Source organism: Microchirus variegatus, assembly GCF_963457635.1.
Source record: "Microchirus variegatus genome assembly, chromosome: 17".
In the NCBI taxonomy this organism is placed as follows: Eukaryota; Metazoa; Chordata; class Actinopteri; order Pleuronectiformes; family Soleidae; genus Microchirus; species Microchirus variegatus.
Window position 1 is genome coordinate 16,083,969 of NC_139818.1, and position 19,734 is coordinate 16,103,702.

The 19,734-nt window shown below is 39.4% G+C and overlaps 3 protein-coding genes across 3 annotated transcripts; 2 read left to right on the forward strand and 1 right to left on the reverse strand.

The window, feature by feature from the left end:
* Positions 1-3,966: 3,966 nt before the first annotated feature.
* On the reverse strand, positions 3,967-5,019 carry ifnphi4 (interferon phi 4; the record flags this gene model as incomplete). The annotated part of the gene is made up of 5 exons (XM_083903698.1): positions 3,967-4,065; positions 4,236-4,316; positions 4,437-4,586; positions 4,684-4,779; positions 4,888-5,019. 5 exons carry the CDS (start codon positions 5,017-5,019, stop codon positions 3,967-3,969), a joined length of 558 nt encoding a protein of 185 aa, XP_083759824.1.
* A 2,409-nt stretch (positions 5,020-7,428) lies between these two features.
* On the forward strand, positions 7,429-8,439 carry LOC310939032 (interferon a3-like; the record flags this gene model as incomplete). Its single annotated transcript, XM_083903699.1, has 5 exons — positions 7,429-7,560; positions 7,647-7,742; positions 7,840-7,989; positions 8,110-8,190; positions 8,341-8,439. 5 exons carry the CDS (start codon positions 7,429-7,431, stop codon positions 8,437-8,439), a joined length of 558 nt encoding a protein of 185 aa, XP_083759825.1.
* Positions 8,440-10,630: 2,191 nt separating this feature from the next.
* Positions 10,631-19,148, forward strand: plekhm1 (pleckstrin homology domain containing, family M (with RUN domain) member 1; the record flags this gene model as incomplete). Its single annotated transcript, XM_083904333.1, has 11 exons — positions 10,631-10,684; positions 11,479-11,720; positions 11,837-12,502; positions 12,945-13,452; positions 14,077-14,224; positions 15,659-16,636; positions 16,749-16,894; positions 17,371-17,564; positions 17,695-17,758; positions 17,838-17,995; positions 18,240-19,148. The coding sequence occupies 11 exons, from the start codon at positions 10,631-10,633 to the stop codon at positions 18,346-18,348; spliced, it is 3,267 nt and encodes a 1,088-aa protein (XP_083760459.1). The 3' UTR covers positions 18,349-19,148.
* Positions 19,149-19,734: the final 586 nt, after the last annotated feature.

Genomic DNA, 19,734 nt, shown 5'->3' on the forward strand with positions numbered 1-19,734 from the left:
AAAGTAACTGGTCCACTTAACTCATTTAATGTGAAAATACTTAAAGGTGCATTATGTAATAAATCTAAAGCAACTGGCCATAAAATCCTCCTAATACGTCACAGAGTCTCAGGAATAATGTTCATATAACAAAACTGAACTCACCAACAACAACAGTGCAGCCAAAATATTTGCATTAAAAAAAATATTTTGCAGACTGCAAATCATGTTTATGTTTTGAAATCGTGTTTTTGCATGTGGCGCCACCTACCGCCATCTACCAATCATTGCAGTCAGTAGAGTCTCAGCTTTTGAGCAACCACAGGTTGCCAGTTACGTCAGAAAACAAAACCTAAAAGATCTTGGTATTTTGAATTTGAATGTAGTAACCATTTTTGGCCACATTCTTACATATGGCACCTTTAAATTCAAGAAGCAGTAATGCGTAAAAGACTAATTAATTACTAAATAGTTAAGCCATGGTAAAATGGTTGCGACACTGATCAATGAATCACATAATTAGAAGTGATAGCTTCAGGGTTAATTTGATGTCATTAAGCTTCTCTATTGTCAGTTCACACAATGCTGATAAAGCCTATCAGCTCCAAATGTCGCTCTCTGTGTTTCTCGGTATAGCAGGTTGTTTGGTTTTCGGTGTCTGTGGCTACATTCCTGCACACAGAGTGATGCATTTCACATCACAATTGAGCAGACAAGGCGCGAAAAAGAAGCACAAAGCACGAGCAAACAAGACAGTGTCACACAATGGCTAAAAAAAAAAAAACACCTACAAGCAGCAGCTTCCAAAATCGTAGCTTCACAGAATCATCAGCTGTTAACTGTGTCTCATTTCCCCTCAATCTTCTCTGATCTGTTCAGCGGCCGTGCCACAGCTCACCCAGAGGCCACGTTTCTTTGGTGCAAAAAGCGGCTCCACTGTGTGGATTTGCTGTTACACGAAGGGAAACCAGTCAGTCACCATACGCTGGTACAAGGGAGATACCAGGGAGGCAGTGCTACAGGGAGAAAGGGTTGCATTTCGTGACAGGAATGCGACCAAAAACTCCTATCTCTTAATCCGTAATGTGGTAGAAGAGGACAGCGGAGTGTACTACTGCAAGACAGACAACATGTCAGGGGGGCCTGGAACTCAAGTGAAGGTTGCCAGTAAGTAGCTGGAGCAACATATGCAGATTCTTGTGACACAAATTACATGAGTATATTTGAGTTCACCTTTGGAAATCCACCTCTCTCCTTTCACAAGAAATCACTGATCCTGGCCAGGCAATGTACAGGACCATGATGAAGGACGGTCTCATGATTTTCCAAGGCTTATTGTTGGCGTTTTGCATCTCTGCCATACTGCTACGCAGACGGACACTGGTAAGGAGTAGCATGAGACAAACACCTTAACTGCATACATGTACACTACGATTCAAAAGTTTGGGGTCACTTAGAAATGTGCTTATTTTTGAAGGAAAAGCACGTTTTTTTCAATGAATATCATAAATGAATACACTCTAAATCAGGGGTCTCAAACTCAAATTACCTGGGGACCAATGTGCATCTATTGTGGTCAAGAGGGGGCCGGCCTAGAGAACTAAAAGTGGGGAAAAAAATTGTTCACAATATTGCAACATAATATCAGACATATACTTAATAATACTATTTATGATGCAAAATGAATGCATTAATATAAAAAACAAAGACATCTTTTTTAAATTACATAAATAATAGTGTGGACAAATGTAATTAAAACTTGTGCCAGGAGCCGTAACTGAATGTTGTATGTAATACATTGAATAATGTGATAATTATGACCATATGTCTTATTATTACTGTTATAAAAAACATTGGTAGCAAACATATATTATATTCTATCACCTTGCTGGTTAGTGTGCCTCAGCTACACACTGTGTTTAAAAGACGGTGAGGCTGTGGGCCATGTTTTCATTATAACATGATATTAAGTGGGGGTGCCGCCAGGTTGAGACCCCTGCTCTATACATTGTTAATGTGGTAAACGACGATTCTAGCTGCAAACGTCTGGTTTTTAATGGAATATGTACATAGATGTATAGAGGCCCATTTCCAGTGTTCTAAAGGTACATTGTGTTAAGGCTATTGGATGATTAGAAAACCCTTGAGCAATGACGTTAGCACAGCTGAAAACAGTTGTGCTGGTTCTTTGACGAAAGGGCAAAATTATTTTTTTTGAATGAAAATCATTATTTCTAATCTTGTCAATGTCTTGACTATATTTTCTATTCATTTCGCAACTCTTCTTATGAATAAAAGTGTGACTTTTAATGGAAAACACAACAAAAAAATGTTCCTTCCAAACATTTTTCCTTTGTTACTTAAACAGAAAGAAAAGAAGGACAGCATATACGAGGAGCCTGAAACTGATCACATCTATCAGGTTGGTTGAAATCGATATCAACACGACACACTGACTTTGCAGTGTAGTAACTTCTAAAGTGCTTTTATGCATCGCATATGCAAAATGTTATCTCTGGACCACGCACTGTGACTAAAACGTGTTATTTTACCTCTCCCAGGGTTTGGCAATTGAGTCATATGGTGGAGGACTGTACGAGGAACTGTCAGTGTACGCCCAGACTGATGAAGCTGAGGCCCCATGGGAGTGAGACTGACAGTAGTGACCTATTTTTACCTTAAACGTTTGATGTAGAGCTGAAACGATTAATCGATTACTAAATTAATTGCCTACTATTTTGATAATCGCTAATCGGTTTGAAGCTTTTTTCATGATTAAAACCTGATTTCTGATTGTTTTAGCTTCTTAAATGTGAATATTTGCTTGGTTTCTTTGCTCCACATAAACAAAGAAATCATTAAAACTGAATCATTTTGGTTTGTGGCCAAAACAAGACTTTCAACAACATCATCATTTCCAGCTTTGACAAACACTGATCAACGTTTTTTAACATTTTCTGACATTTTATGGATCGAAATAGCCGTTAGTTGCTGCTCTAGGTTGATGTAAATACAAAATAAATGAGTGTATCCTCAGTGGGTGATAAATATAACATCATTCAAGCATAATAAGTAGATTTTTAAGTAGTTGTACTGTTTTTGTGGCGGTTGGCATCTGTAATGTCGCTTTATTGCTATCTTCTCTTTCCCTGTTCACCTTCTTCTAATTTTTGTCGATTAATGTGCAGCAGTTTTTGTACTTTTTGTACTATTTTGTGCTATTTTGTACTATTTTGTGCTATTTAAGTGTATCATAACAGTCTGATGTGATTGGAAATGCGCTGAAAAGCTGATTTTCATGACATAGGTGCTTCAGTTTAGATTATAGATTGAGTCCATGATTCATAAAGTTTAAAATGTAAAGGAGCATTCATGTTGGCTTGTACAGAAGAGTGAAGGCCATATCTGTCCCTGTGACAAAATTGATTAAAACTCTCATTTATAACCGAGGAATAAAATAAAAAAAAACAATATAGATATGTCTGTGTCATGTCTTTATTGGCTTAACAGTAACATCTTAATTTAATTAATTAAATAAAGTGCATACATCATACAAGTTGTTTGCATGGGTTTTGTTACAGTGACTTGTCTTGGTCTTTTTTAAAATGTATAAAAAAAATATATACTTTCTCACAACAAAATGTTTTACAGTGCATGGCCTTGACAAGGAAATGTTAGTAATAATCCAAATAAAAGAGGACACATCACCTTTGTTGATGCAACACAATTAATAAGGAAAGAAAGATGTATTCGTTTGCCTTAAAAAAAATTATCATTATTGATTTTTTTACCATGTTATAAATAAATATTAAAACAATCAGTCATTAAATAAATAAATAAATACATAAATTATTAATTAATTAATAAATTAATAAATTAACAAATAAATAACATGATTAAGAAACAAAGAAATAAAATAGATGAATAAATAAATAAACAAATAAATACAAAATGAATAAATATATAAATAAATGTGACGGGCAGGTTTTAGTTGGTGGTGAGCAGAGATGAAACCAGATGGTCGGCTCTCATGAGATGATTTTGAATTTCCTTCCTGACAAACTCCCAGCTCTCAGCGCTGTGGCCCTGTACACACACAAGAAAATGATCATTATTACACCTGCAGATAGATAGATAGATAGATAGATAGATAGATAGATAGATAGATAGATAGATAGATAGATAGATAGATAGATAGATAGATAGATAGATAGATAGATAGATAGATAGATAGATAGATAGATAGATAGACTTACATTTTGCTCGACATGGCGTGAGAGTCTCTTGAAATACATGTGCATCTTCTTGTTCTTCTTCTTGTGGCTGTGGCTCCCAACCTAAATTAATACAAAGGTCATTTATTTAAAAACAGAGCTCTGTGTTAATTCAAATGAATCATGGAGCCTCTGATCCTTTCAGCTCGAATACATTAAGCTTTAAATGTAAGGGGAACATACACAGGCGTGAAGGCCGTCAGCCTGCTGGGTCACAATGTTGAGAAAGTCGTCCACATTTCTCTCGTTCCATGATGCAGAGCTGTGGTCCTTCTCCAACAGGTCAACTATCTCCTCCAGAACCTGCACCGTGAAACCAAGCTTGACCTCAGCCTGGAGGAAGAAGAAATACAAAAGATATGAGATATAATTTAAACAGAAAACACACTCTTCAAAATCAAGTCATAATAATTCTCCTTTTTAAACTCACTGTAGCTTGGGATGCCTGGCTGTACAGATCATTAGGGAAAGCCACAGCTTCCTCCACCTCAGCATCCTCAGTGCTGTTAGTGTTGGTGTTATTAACCTGCATTAAACACACAAACACACATTAAGGTAAACAGTCAGTAGACCCGATCATTTAAAGACACTGAAGTAACTGTGAAACAATCTGCAAAAAAAAAAGTTCACTCACCATCATTTGGAGAAGCTCCAGGTAGTTTTCACTGTATTGCTTGAATCTATGATCCATCCATCTGCAGCGCAGAGCAGAGGTTCCACTGTACAGACCCAGGAACAGGCAAACGAAGAGGATACTGTTGAGCATTTTTAAAGCAAAATGTAGAAGCTGTCTTTGTATATAGAGTAAATTCAGGTGTTGACTGCTGTTGTGTTGTGTTGGAGGAGACCTGCAGCTCCTCATATATAGCACACCTTATTTCATTTTCCATGGGAATTCCAGCCACGTACTGTGGTTTTCTCAGAGTTTAAAGTACTCCAATTTAAAACCTCAGCATACCTGTGTAATACAATTTTCACATCTTCAATTTCAACAAGTGTCCCAATTAAAAGGAATTATCTGTGATATTGAACTTTATAAGTATGACCACAACAACTGGAACAATACAAGTTCTGAAAGCAGAAACAATCACAATCACAATCACAGATTTATCTGATGTGGAACATTTCGGGAAAATTGTGCTTTTTAGGCACAAAAATTAGATTTTAAACACACATCTATGGTAATAAAATATAATTATTATAATTAAACGAAATCAAATATTTTTTATTATTAAAAATAAAAAATGCAATATTTGAAGTGCAGTGCATCACAAAAAAAGTTGTGCCCGTATTAGAAAATCATTTTGTCCTCATAATTAAACAAAACAGTGTATACCTGCATGTGCCGTTAAAACAATTGCATCATTGTGTCATTCCTTGACGAAAGCATACTGTAGGTGTCGTTGTGTGCATTAGAAACGGGAAGTCCCAGCAAAGAGAAAATGAAAGCGGTTCAGTGACGACTGTGACACTCGTGGAATATGAACTATGCACAGGCATTTCAGCTTTAGCAACCACAGCATAGCTGCATGAAGGTGTTAACGATTACCTGTGGGGAGTGGGATTCACCCTCGCCTTCTGCTCTTACTGACCAGAGCCCATTTCACTGTGAAATGAAATATGAAATATGCATTTCAATATGACAATTATAGGATTCATTAAATTGCAATTCATGATGTGGCTGGAATTCGCTTAGACTTATTTTTTTATGCTACTTTTCTTGCATTTTTTTATATATAAAAAATTTAATTTGAGTATTACAATAATAATAATAATAATATTAACTCTCCTTCCTGCTATGGCTATATAAGAATGACACAGTGTGTCCTGGTCTGATCTCCAAATCTCTACATTGCATTATTGGGCTCACAATCCGGGTCCAATCCGGGTTCAGTCGGGGTCCAATCCTGGTCCAATCCGGGTCCAATGCGGCCCACAGGATGATTTAAACAATACAAACTATGTTTTAACTAACTAAATGTTTTGTGCATTTGCAGATCCACTGGGATCTTGTTTAAATTTCTTATTCTTTTTCTCCAGAAATTTCAGGTTATTTATTTTATCTTTTATAAAAATATATATATATATTTATATACTTCATTAAATGTAAAACAAAGGGAAATATATATTATTATTATTTATTGGTTATTATGGTATTATTTTACTGGTCTAGCCCACTTGAGATCAAATCTGTGGCCCCTGAACTCAATGAGTTTGACATAATATTTTAGAATGATTCCCTTGCAGATTATATACTCAGACTGGAGGGATATAGAAGACACATTCCTTTACATATGACTGATTTTTTATCAGTTATAAATAAGTATTAATGCAAGTGCTCTCCTGTAACTTTACAGGAAAGATGACACATTCATTCGTGTAAGTTTATTCATCGTTTGCTGCGTTTTCGTTCCAGTGTGGAAACCTGAACGGGGCATTAATCCTTTTATTATTAGAAGTCATGATGAGAATGTTCAAAAAAAATGCAGACAAACCAGTATGCACAGAGGAGCAGTTAAGACTAAATCCAGCCCCTACACCTGAAATGTAATCAGTCATTGTTTAGGCAGATGACATGATGAAATAGCAGGACGCTCAGATGTGGTCACTCTACAGAATTATGACACGATTTTCTTGGGTATGCAGCAGCGTCACCTCTGCGTAGCACAGGCCAGAGTCAATTTCATTTTCTAATGTTTGAGGAAGCGAATTCAGCTTGTGGCATCTCTGTGAAAACACTGCAGTTATTCAGTTGCACAACTTTAAATATTAATTAATATTAATTACTTAATTGCAATAATAACACAATGCCATTATTTTATAGAAGACACAGTAAACGAAGATTTAATAAGAGCTATAGGCTTGCATTGAAATATGGAAAATGATGCACACAGTGTCTTGCCTCAACTCGTTAAAAAAAACAAAAAAAATCAATACAAAACAAGATAACAAATAGTTTCAGATCAGTTAATTGATGATGTATGATGAATGATCCCAAATAAACCCCTATTACTACTGAATGTAGTGGCTTACCACAATCACAGTTCAAATTGGAAAATGAAATAAAGGTGTGCTATATATGAGGAGCTGCAGGTCTCCTCCAACACAACACAACAGCAGTCAACAGCTGAATTTACTCTATATACAAAGTCAGCTTCTACATTTTGCTTTAAAAATGCTCAGCAGGATCCTCCTCGTTTGCCTGTTCCTGGGTCTGTACAGTGGAGCCTCTGCTCTGCGCTGCAGATGGATGGATCATAGATTCAAGCAATACAGTGAAAACTACCTGGAGCTTCTCCAAATGATGGTGAGTGAGTTGCTTCAGTTTATTTAACTCGCTGGGTTTACTGACTGTTTACCTCAATACATGATGTGTTTGTGTGTTTAATGCAGGTTAATAACACCAACACTAACAGCACTGAGGATGCTGAGGTGGAGGAAGCTGTGGCTTTCCCTAATGATCTGTACAGCCAGGCATCCCAAGCTACAGTGAGTTTAAAAAGGAGAATTATTATGACTTGATGTTGAAGAGTGTGTTTTCTGTTTAAATTATATCTCATATCTTTTGTATTTCTTCTTCATCCAGGCTGAGGTCAAGCTTGGTTTCACGGTGCAGGTTCTGGAGGAGATAGTTGACCTGTTGGAGAAGGACCACAGCTCTGCATCATGGAACGAGAGAAATGTGGACGACTTTCTCAACATTGTGACCCAGCAGGCTGACGGCCTTCACACCTGTGTATGTTCCCCTTACATTTGAAGCTTAATGTATTCGAGCTGAAAGGATCAGAGGCTCCATGATTCATTTGAATTAACACAGAGCTCTGTTTTTAAATAAATGACCTTTGTATTCATTTAGGTTGGGAGCCACAGCCACAAGAAGAAGAACAAGAAGATGCACATGTATTTCAAGAGACTCTCACACCATGTCGAGCAAAATGTAAGTCTGTCTATCTATCTATCTATCTATCTATCTATCTATCTATCTATCTATCTATCTATCTATCTATCTATCTATCTATCTATCTATCTATCTATCTATCTATCTATCTGCAGGTGTAATAATGATCATTTTCTTGTGTGTGTACAGGGCCACAGCGCTGAGAGCTGGGAGTTTGTCAGGAAGGAAATTCAAAATCATCTCATGAGAGCCGACCATCTGGTTTCATCTCTGCTCACCACCAACTAAAACCTGCCCGTCACATTTATTTATATATTTATTCATTTTGTATTTATTTGTTTATTTATTTAGTTTCTTAATCAGTTTATTTATTTATTTATTTGTTTGTTTTGTATTTATTTCTTGACTGATCATATTTATAACATGGAAAAAAATCAATAAAGATCTTTTTTTTTCAAGCAAACAGAAATCTTCATTGTTTACATTTACTTCTTCAAGGCCATGCACTGTAAAACATTTTGTTGTCAGGAATTTAATCTTCACTTTCTACCTTAAAATGAGATACAGTAATTCAGGTGGATTAAAGTTGTTTTAACAGATTTAAAAAAAATCTACACAACACCAACACAAGTCATTGTAACAAAACCCATGAACACAACTTTGCGCTTAGTACTTTACCATGAAATAGAGTTCCAAATTTGTTTTAAAAGTGTTGGTAATTGTTAATTAAATCGTCTTTTAGGGGGTCAATGTGGTGGCGACACTGTGGAATTTTCAGTTTATGTGACTATGCTGTGAGACAGGAACAAGATAGGGAACAAAAAGTTCTCACATGTGGAGCAACATCAGCAGCTTTAGGAACCCGTGCTGCGTTTGAGTGTTACTCGTAAATCATGGTTATTCCTTTATCGATGCTGTGTAAATTCCTGAACATGGTGACATACACTCTATCAATGAATAATGTAAATCTAATAAAATTATGTTAACCAGTGAAAGTGATGTTTTGATAGGTATGTGCAGGTATATTTGATCAGTAAAACAACACAAACTAAGAAGGCTGTGTTCAAACAATGTCTCATGTGAACAAAACACATCACGTAATGCAATAATATGAATCAGGTAATTAGGTAAACCATTACCTGATTCTAACGTTAAACATCAGCTCAATTGCCAATACATGGTAACACAACACAACATTGATATGATATGATATGACAGAAAATATATACAGACATTATATTTATTACTTTTATGACTGAAATTGAACGCATCACGAGTCTATTCAAGTTCCCATGATGCACTTGTCCTCTCAGTCGGACAGTCGCGCCACCTCTTGTCAAAACAAAGCTCAGAAAGCGCTTGTTTTTGTGTTTTTTGAAGGGTTTGAGTGGAAGAATGGAGAGCGACAGCACGGGTTAATTCACTGCCACAGTTCACATTAGTTTACAGGAGGATACGCGCCTGTTTTTGGACATACCTGGACCTGTTTCGGTAAGGAGGCTAGCTGTGTGATGATACAGCGCTGCTAATGCCGCATTCATGCTACTTGACAGGACAGTGGTTTACTAGCGAAACTGTTCCACAACTACTACTTATGTTGTAATTTAACGTATTTACTCGTAAATATTTGCAGTGACAAATATTACGATGTTATCACAGTTTCCTGTCGCATTGTACATCCCCCTATCATGTCTGGCGCTAACACAAGTGACATATTGTCAGTTAATGTACAGAGAAGAGTGTAACATGTATTTTTTTTATAACTAAAAGTATGTCTAATAGTGGCATATCTTGTCTGTTTATTGTTTGTTAAAGTTGACCTATTTGTGACATTAGTTTGGCGTTAAAGGCACCGGGGCTGAATAACACTGGCGTTTATACGCTTAGCTTTTAATCTCCTCTGTTTTCGTTTGGCATTGTTCACTGGAAAGCTTTTTGTAGTTGTTGCAGTTGAATATGATTGCTAAGTTATCTTATCTGGTTGTGATTGTATCATGAAGTAAGGAAATGGTGTTGCTTGGATCCTGAATTGTTCCCCCTGGACTATGTATCTTGTTCTGATTGGGGAAGTTAGCTCTGAAGCCTTTGTTGTTACTTCCCTGCAGACACCCTCTGTATCCAGAGCAACTCACATGACTCACTTTCTAATGGTTACACACTGAAACCGTGACATTGCAGATAAGTCATTGAATACAGTCTCATGACCGAGAATGCAGTGATTACAAATGGCAAATATGCTGTGACCACAAAGACAAAAATATTTTCCTTGGCATCACATGTCACCCAAGCTTGCATTACTTGTTGATCCACCTTTAGTGTCGTATCATTTTAACAGTGACGCAGAGCTCATTAGAACATGTTCGTGGCTCACTGTCTGTTAACGATATATTCTGTACATAATTGTTATATATTTGCGGATATTTTTGTTTTTGTGTTTCAGTGTGCCATGTGGAAGTAATACATATTCCCAGGAGCTGCCATGCTAGCCACACAGATGCCAGACACGCCACTTGAGGCTAAAGATGTCAAACAGGTAAACCTACAAGCTGTTCTGTTTCCCTCTCTTCTGCCTGGTTTTCCTCGTCGATTGTTACCTCTATAGCTTTTATGAGTTTTAAGCTTTAACTGGCCTTTTTCACAACATACATTTTGACATGTTTCAGCAGGAAAGGCATCGATGATTATTGATGATCGATTTTTGCTCAACATTATCAGGCAGGCAGGTTGGATAGTACGTAGCTATGTATTACAATTACATGTTGCAGTAAATGTACTGGGACAATGTTCAACATGCTACCACTGTCGGTTTCGAAAGTAGTCACATGTGTGAGTGTATATTTAGAGTGACAACAACACCATCGAAGAAAGGAGGATAAAGCAATTAGAAATGAATGTAGATGTCATGATAGTGATGTCAGGGAGGCAGTGATTTGTCACTATAAATATTTATTGATGAGAATTTCAGGTTTTGTCAAATGTAGCTCAGTAAAAAACGAATTCTTCTGTGAATAGAGCACAGAGGTCATTGCCTCTTGAGTGCTCAGTATTGCGGAAAAAAGTGTTCTTCTGCAAGCTGTAATGCCCGCTTGCTTGTTTTATGTTGCAGGTGTCATGTGACAGTAGGCAATCTACAGACCATGTTTTTTAACTGCAACTCCCGATACTGTATGTTTTCCTCATCCATCTGTAGAATGTGTGCAGAAGTGTGCGTGCCCTATTCGTTAACGCACCTTTTTACAAGTTCTAAGTCAGTTTGCTAACCTGCTTCAAACCAATCATGAAGAAGGCCTAACCTCTCTCTCTTCCTCTTTGTTTGTTTTTGTATAGATTAAAGATACGTTGGCACAGTCACTCAAGGCCCTGCAGAAGCGATATGTGACATCAGATGCAGTGGTAACCAGTGAAGATGGTGATGCTAACTTGCTCTGTTGTGCCCTGGAGGCCATCTTCATCCACTGCATCAAGAGCAAATACATCCGCTCGGAGGCAGCAGGTCGGGTTAGGAAGGGAGATCGAGGACCCCTCCCTCAGCCTTTCTTTTGGAGCCTTCTTAAGTCTGTCACCCACCGGTAGGTTCAGGACAGTTTTCAAATTTTAATCTTTAAAGTTATCATTTTAAATATCAATATCAATGCTGGGTTCCTAAAAGAATTGAGTGTCATTATGCTGTCTTTTAAATGCCCAGTGATGTCATCAAGGAGCTAGAGAAGATCAGCTTTGTGGGAACAGATGTGGGTCGTTGCCGTGCATGGCTGCGTCTGGCCCTCAACCACGGCCTGCTGGAGTGCTACCTTGCATCGCTGTTCCGTGAGGACTCCAAGCTGCGGGCCCACTATCAGCCCAGTGCCTTGCTCTTAAACCCTGAGGAGCGGGAAGTTCTGCTCAGCTACCTCCAAGGCCTCGCCTCACTTACATTCAGCTTGTCTTACAAGTCAGCCGTTCTCAATGAATGGACCACCACACCCTTGGCTCTCGCTGGACTCTGCCCCTTGTCCCAGGCGGATGCACTCAACCTCTCCATTAATGGCAAGGACATCCCTACCTCCAACTCCCAATGTAAAGAATCATGGGATACAGTGTCCCAGTCATCGGGCTCATCAGATGCCCTGGATATGCAGAGAGGGTGCCCAGTGTTGATGTCGAAGGGGCCAAATGCTTTACAGGGGAGTAGGACTGCGCTCAACTCCTCTAATTTAAGCCTGGACACCACAGGCTCCTCTCAGCTCTCCTCCAGCTTGAGCTCAGACAGCCTTCTGCAGGGGCAGGACCCCCGCAGCCTGACAGGAGAGCAGTGGTTGTCATGTGACCTGGACCTGCCCAATGTAAATATCAGCAAGAGGCCACAGAAAGAGTAAGTATAGCTGGCCGGATATTTTCCTACAAGGCTAGTCTAATTAAATGATCTAACATGTAGTAGGAACCACTCGATTTACAGTATGTTATTTCTCTATGCTGTAGAGTTCCTGTTCCTATAAAAAAACATCAATGAGACTCTTAGTTGCTCTGGATGAAATGTTTCTTCCTTTAACATGAACACACACACACTGTAGTTTATTTTGAGTTAACCCTGATACACTGTCATGGTTCTTTAAATACTCACTTGGTAAGCAACTGTGCATTAATCTGTGGCTGCAGACCCATTATGTTCTACTTAAGTAGTGTTTGCTAAAAATATAGTTTTACTGAGATTTTATAGAACAAGACATACATAGAAATTGGTCTCATGTAAACAAGCATAGGTCAAGAAATGTTTTTTGTGTTATATATAGTTATAGTGTATTTCTTCTCTGCAGTTCGCTGACTGGGGAGAGCGGGCAGTGCAGTCAAGACTCCATGCGTGAAGACTCCTTTGTCTCAAGCACAGGACCAGATCAGTTTTCAGAAACTGCTGTTTTCAGTGGTTCTGACAGTGAGACCCAGGATCCCCCTACACCATACCAAGACCTTAAAGACCAGCCCTTAAATCACATACTCTCCGATTCACAGCCACCAATGACTTCTGTTGATTTGCGGCCATCTGTTGAAAACCACGTCAACCACGCTCCATATAATGTGTGCAAAGAAACTTCTGTGGCACCACACTTGGACTCTGATGTGTTCTCCCCAGTCGATGAGCCTTTGGAGTCTGTGGCGGCAGTAAATGCAGCTTATGTTAAGGAGAGTAATGAGCCTGTCAACAGTGTTCAGGGAGAGAAAGATGAAGAAAGCTTAAAGAAGAGCAAATCTGAGCCATTGCTACACCCAATTGCTTGCCGCTCTTCCAGCATCCTGAGTAAGAAACTGTCTTCAGAATCTCTGTCAGTAAGTATATTAGCAGACAAATAAATTGTTTAATATTCGCAATACAATGGTGAATATCTGGTAACTATGCTGTCAATTTATTAAAGAGTAAGAATGTTACTGCTGTGTTCCTCTTTAGGGTTTTCCCACTGAGGAACTAAGTTTGACTCGTCCTGGAAGCCAGTGTAGTCAGGGTGGAAAATCTGCTTATTCACGGAAAGAAATCTGTTGCAGTTCTTTTTTCCCCCCCAAACAACTTAACAAGATGATGATTTGTCCTTGTGCTGTTTGGTAATTTTAGAATATTCAAAAGCTCCCCAAGGCATGAGGTTGTGTTCAGTATAAAACACAGTTGACAAATGATTTCAAAGAATGTCACAATATTTTCCTAAAACAATACTTGCCGTTTGCCACACGATGCTACAATTAGTCAAGACAGTGATATATTTGTGCTCAAGCTTACACAACTTTTTATACTGAAATACACCCTTTATTTGTCCCCCATTGTCCTCAAACTACTGACATCCAAATACAAGTCTGTTCTCTGAATAGACACAGCTCTATTCAGAGACAGCTACCATCCAGCATGGAATAGTAATGAGAGCAGTTACTTACCTTTTTTTGCTTCTGTTATTTACATTACAGTGTTCCCGCTCTTGGATCTCTGAGGAAGATATCTACAAGCCTCACGCGGAAGTGGTGTCAGAGCACGATGAGGTGCCTCAATCTGCTTCGACACCTGAAGTCGAGGTTTCTCAGTCGCCTCCCAGTGTCGTTCATCGCAGACAAATAGGTAATGACAGTATCTCTGTGTTTCGAGTGAAAATCTGAGACAGGATTTAAAAAAAAACAAAAAACATTTCTCCATTCATCCAAGAGGCTACTTTCAGATCTGATAGAGAACTGAAGAAGCTTAATGGAGTCAAAGCCTTGAAGAGAACTATGGCATGTCCAGTTGCCTATGTCTTTACTATACTTGTCAATGTCATCTTCCTCAGTACACCATGAGCAGTCACACTGTAATGTCTCCTAGAGCTGAAACAAGTAGTTGATAAAAGGGTTGATGGACATTTTATTTTTGACATGTAATGGGCAAAATTCATAAACATAATGTACATTGTTTGAATGGATTCCCATTACTGCCACCTGCAGATCAGAGGAATTATGTAAAAACAACAGTAGGGAAAAGTAAAGTAGTGCTCCATAGCACTACTAGTGGTCAAAATCTGTAGAACCTTTTTATGTAAACACACAGCAAAGGTCATCGCCAAGGAATTAAGCTTAAGGTAAAGAAACACATTCACGTGTTTACTTGCCACACAGAGCAGAAATGTCCTGCAGCACTGAAAAGTGAAATAATACTTAAGAGTCTATTGTCGTCTGCCTATTGTCGTCTATTGCTGCCACTCCCTCATTACTCCTGTGACAGTCTGTAGTTTCCCTGAAATGGTGAATGGGAAAACACTTGCTGTCAGGGTGTGTTCAGGTTGCACTGGAATGTAATTTTCTTCAAGATAGCAACCTTAACGAGTCTGAAAGTTGATTGTGATGTCGAAGTAATTTAAAAGCAAAAGTGTCACTCCGGAATTTCCAGATGAAAATTCACCAGGGGAGGGAGAAGGGAGATAGTGATAGATAGATAGAAGGAAATCTGCTCTCCATATTATGGGCTCTATTCAAGGAACAGCTGTTTAATTCATAAACACAGGTTTATGCCGAGTCCTTAAAAATAAGGGCCTTGTCACTGTCACATTACATTACACACTTACTCAGCCTATTCCTGTAGACAAAACAAGTTGGTTAAATCATAACATTTTGACACAACTTAATCCATTTACGATGCTCTCAGGAGCTTTGTGACATAGTTATAATGGTTAGCCTTTATTATTTATTCTTTACTGAGGCAAATAAGCACATTTTGAATCAAGAAAACCACAACTGCTGCTCAAGGTATTGCCCTTCTATGAGTAATAAGTGTTGAATTAAATTATTTGTCAAATACAGTAGATTCCTCTTGTAATGTCGACTTTACAGAATTATGACAGGCTTATCTTTTCACTGTTTCTGAAGTGTTCTTCATATTGATTTTTATGTTTGTCCTGTGACTGGAAAGTCAAATATTGTGATAAAAGCAGCTTTGACAGATTTTAAGAAGTGTGATGTTATCGACCACCCTCTTGATGTGATAATAGTCCAGTTACCGGGTTGCTGTTCTTCTGTCTGTCAGGACTGTCCAACCCGTTTCGTGGCTTGCTGAAGCTGGGTCATCTCGAGAGACGTGGTGCCATGGGCTTGTGGCGCGACCACTACTGCGAGCTGTCACCCTTTGAATTTCGCCTGTATCTCAATGCAGAGGAGAGGACGTGTTGCGACAACTGCTACCTGGTGCGTTGCGAGGATGTTCGCATCAGCTCACCCGAGGGCCGCTTTGAGGTGGCCTTTTCAGGGAAGCGACTGCACCTCCGCGCAGCCAATTGTGATGAAGCTGAGGACTGGGTGGACAGGATCGTCGAAGCTGTCAACAAATGCCGGCCAGCATCTAATGTTGACGAGCAGTGGGAAGTCCTGCAACTAACCAGTGAAAATGGTGTCGAAGAACGCACCTCATCCCGATCCTCTGCTCCATCCAGCCCTGAAAAAAGCCTCATAACCTCTGACGCAAAGACCGCTGGAGGGATTGATGTAGCTCCTCCTCTACAGGAGTTCGACTGGACTCGGACTGCTGATTTGGAAACGGACGCCATCAAAGAAGCTGTTTTGTACTTCTCCACAGATCCCGATGCTCGGACGTGGGAGCCTCTGATCTTCTCCCTCTCTTTGGAGGCCTTAAAAGGCTTCCAGACAGAAGGCGGGAGAAAGTTTCTTCAGCTAACTTATTCGATTGAGGAAATCCGGGATGTGGTGCCTGACGTGTCCCTGGGAGGACCAGCCTTTTTCAAACTCTTGACTGTAAAGAGTACCCTCAGATTTAGGGCAGAGAACGCAGATGAGGCTCGCATGTGGAGGGTTTTGATCCGTGGAGCGCTGGACTCTTACCTGGAGAGCGGGGAGGACGAGTGCTTTCAGGAGCCGGTGTGTATGGGGGTGACTGGAAATCTCCACAGACTAGTGCAGCACAGATTAAAAGAAGACGGAGCTCTTTTAGTTCACCTCTGCACCGTGCCCTCGGAGAAGGGACTGGACACTCAGAATTTCAAGTGTGCAGGTAATATATTGTGTGTGTATCAATGTTTTTCTTTCGTGTATTTTTCATCTTTATGTGTTTTATTGGATTTGAATCTTCCACTGAGATTAGCTTTTTTGTGTATCATACACAGGATGTCCTCAGCAGATTGGTCCATCGCTTGGCAGAGCCAGGCTATGCGAGTTCTCAGGCCAGCACTACTGTGATTCCTGTCACCAGGGTGACACCACCATCATTCCCTCTCGTATGGTGCACAACTGGGACGTCACACAGAGAGAGGTGGGTGCCACACATACACCCCATTCCGTTTAATACTCGTTTTTTTTGCAGTTGTTGGTTTTGAAAAGTATGTGAGTTTTTATCAACTTGATGTAACTTCTGCTGTCATATTTGGTGCGTTACCAGGATGCACTTTTATCTTCTGATTAGCCATTAGTCATCTATGATAGACATTATCATGAAGTCATAAACATTGTTCAATTGCTGTTGACTTTGAACAAGCGTAAACAATACAGAATAGTAAGATCACTATTGTGTTGCGGTTTTCTTTCTGTTTGTTTGTTTTGCATTTGTTACATCACTTATCAGACACGGGATGTAGGGCTGAAAAAACACCACGGGGCAGAGGCTCTACAGATTATGTAACCTATGTTTTTATCAGATATTGAATTGCTGGTGATGAAATGCAGCATAGCACTCGTGTTGAGTCTGATTGAGTGTGACCTTTTATACTGTATGTGTCTCTCTCTGTCCAGGTGTCCAAGAAGGCCCTGTGGCTGCTGGCTCAGGTAGAACAGGAGCCTCTGTTGAATGTGGAGCAGTTAAACCCCGGGTTAGTGAGTCATTCTGAGTACATGGGTCAAGTCCACAACTTGCGGGAGAGGCTGCGCCTCCTCGGCGACTACCTGCTCACCTGCCGCAGCGGAGCCTACAAGAAACTTCAAGCCAGGTATTTGTTTGCAAGTGTGCACTGTGCACCTTGAAACTAAATATGAGCTGCGTTGAATGGCCTTGCAGAAACTTTAATATTGTCTACTATTATATTATTCATTGTTTATTTTTGTAAATATTCTCTCCAGAATTGGGCAGCGGACGTACTTGTTGGAGTCGAGCCATCTGTACAGTGTCATGGACCTGAGACAGGTATTCCGCTGCCTCAGTGATGTTGTTGAAGTCTCCTTTAGAGGATCATCTTAATATGTATGCGTTTTGTTTTTCCTAGATAGCAGACGGCGTATATGCAACTCACCTGATGACGCTGTTACAGTTCGCTACCACCCACGTGTTTCAGTGCGACCTGTGCACCCAACGTGGCTTCATTTGCCAGATATGTCACTCTCATGACACTATCTTCCCCTTCCAGTTCGACAGTACCACCAGGTATGTTATCCTGTCCCCTCCTGTGCTAGACTCATTCCTGTGTAATATTATGAAGGGGTGGGGCTTGACACAAGGAAGAATTATTGAGTGGATTGGATTACGGGGAGGAAGTAGAATTACTTTTTCACTTCCTCTAACATAGCCAGGTAGGGCCTTTTAAGTGTTGGAGTTCTTTGCTGTCAGATTATTTATTTTTTTATTCATCTTTAAATTTAATTTACGATGTTTTTTGTCTCTGACGCAGGTGTAAAGAGTGCAAAGCTGTGTTTCACCTGGCTTGTAAGACTCATGGGATCTCGTGCCCTCGCTGTCAGCGAATGCAAAAATACAGGGAGAGGGATCTTCAGGACTGAGGGCAGCGAGGCAATGAGCAGCCCCGCCACGGACGACTGTCTTTTTCCAGTAATCCAGAAGGCCGATTGTGAGGAGAAAAATGAGCTTTTACATGAAGTAACCTCAAGTGCAATTATGAGCGCAGAGCAACCTGCCCTAAATGACCCTAACACCAAAGACCGCGGTGTAAGAGGCTCAGTGCTACAGTAGTAGTCATCTCTTGCAGTCGATTAGAGGGGCATTGAGTCTCGTGATGCTGACATAATGCAGCCAAATATTAACCGAACTGAATACCTCTCTGAATTCTGATTCAGCCACGGAATCATAAGGACTACACAGCAATGAAGGTTACTGCCACGAATCATATCTGCTGCATTTTTGTTTGTCTCATTGTGTCAAAAACAGTCTGAACCCATCATGTTTACCGGAAAACACCCAATTTGTCGTGGATGCACAAAGGCAGTTGCATATTACAGTAGTGAGGTTGTACGGTGTACTATGGAAATAGTGAAAACAGCACTTGACTTGTTCTAATTAACTCATTTTGATTGTGCCTTCTTTTTTTATTTAAGCATTACACTACTCTTCGCTGGTCTTATGTGGGACCAAAAAGCATCACATTTACTTTTTTTTAAATTGCCATAAGTGAAAGGTGAAGAGGAACTATCACCATCATTTTCGGCATGTTTTTTAAGCATATTTAACCTTAGTCTGGTTTTAACTAAAGGTGATGTGATTTTAGATACAACTCTGTAGCTGTCAAAGATTTGTTATGCTGCTTTTGATAAGTTATACATTTGCATATGGGGAAAAAAATACTTATTGGCCCAAATCAAACATTTTGGGTGGAAGGAAATTCCTGAATTCTGGAAGTTAAAACACATTTTGCATCTTTGCACTTAGCTATGACTGTTAAATGGATATTCCAGCCATGCTGTAGTCGTAATATCCTCTAGCACATGAAATGATGCAGTGAGATTTCTTGAAATTCTGTTTTGCAGTTTTATTTCACACCGTGTGAACATTTGACTCTGATGTAGAATGTGAAGGATTATATTAACATGTTAAAATCATTGAAGGTTTACTTATCAAATCAGTTTTGCAAGTGGTAAGTACAGAATACTGCAGCTCTGAGTTGTTTTTATTGTTTCATTTAGTTTGTATGATATAAACAGTAAATGAGCATTATGGAATAAATGTCAGTGTGCGACTTTTGTTTTAAAGCAAGTACAGATGTGATTCTGACCAGTGTTATGTATGTGTGACATTTTTCTTAGTGTGTTGCATCAGCATATTTCACTCCAGCTGGAGGCCCAGAAAGTATGCGCTTGATTATACGACATGATAAGATAATGCTTTATTGTCAGAACATGCCGGAAATTTCTCTTGCATCACAGCAGACATCA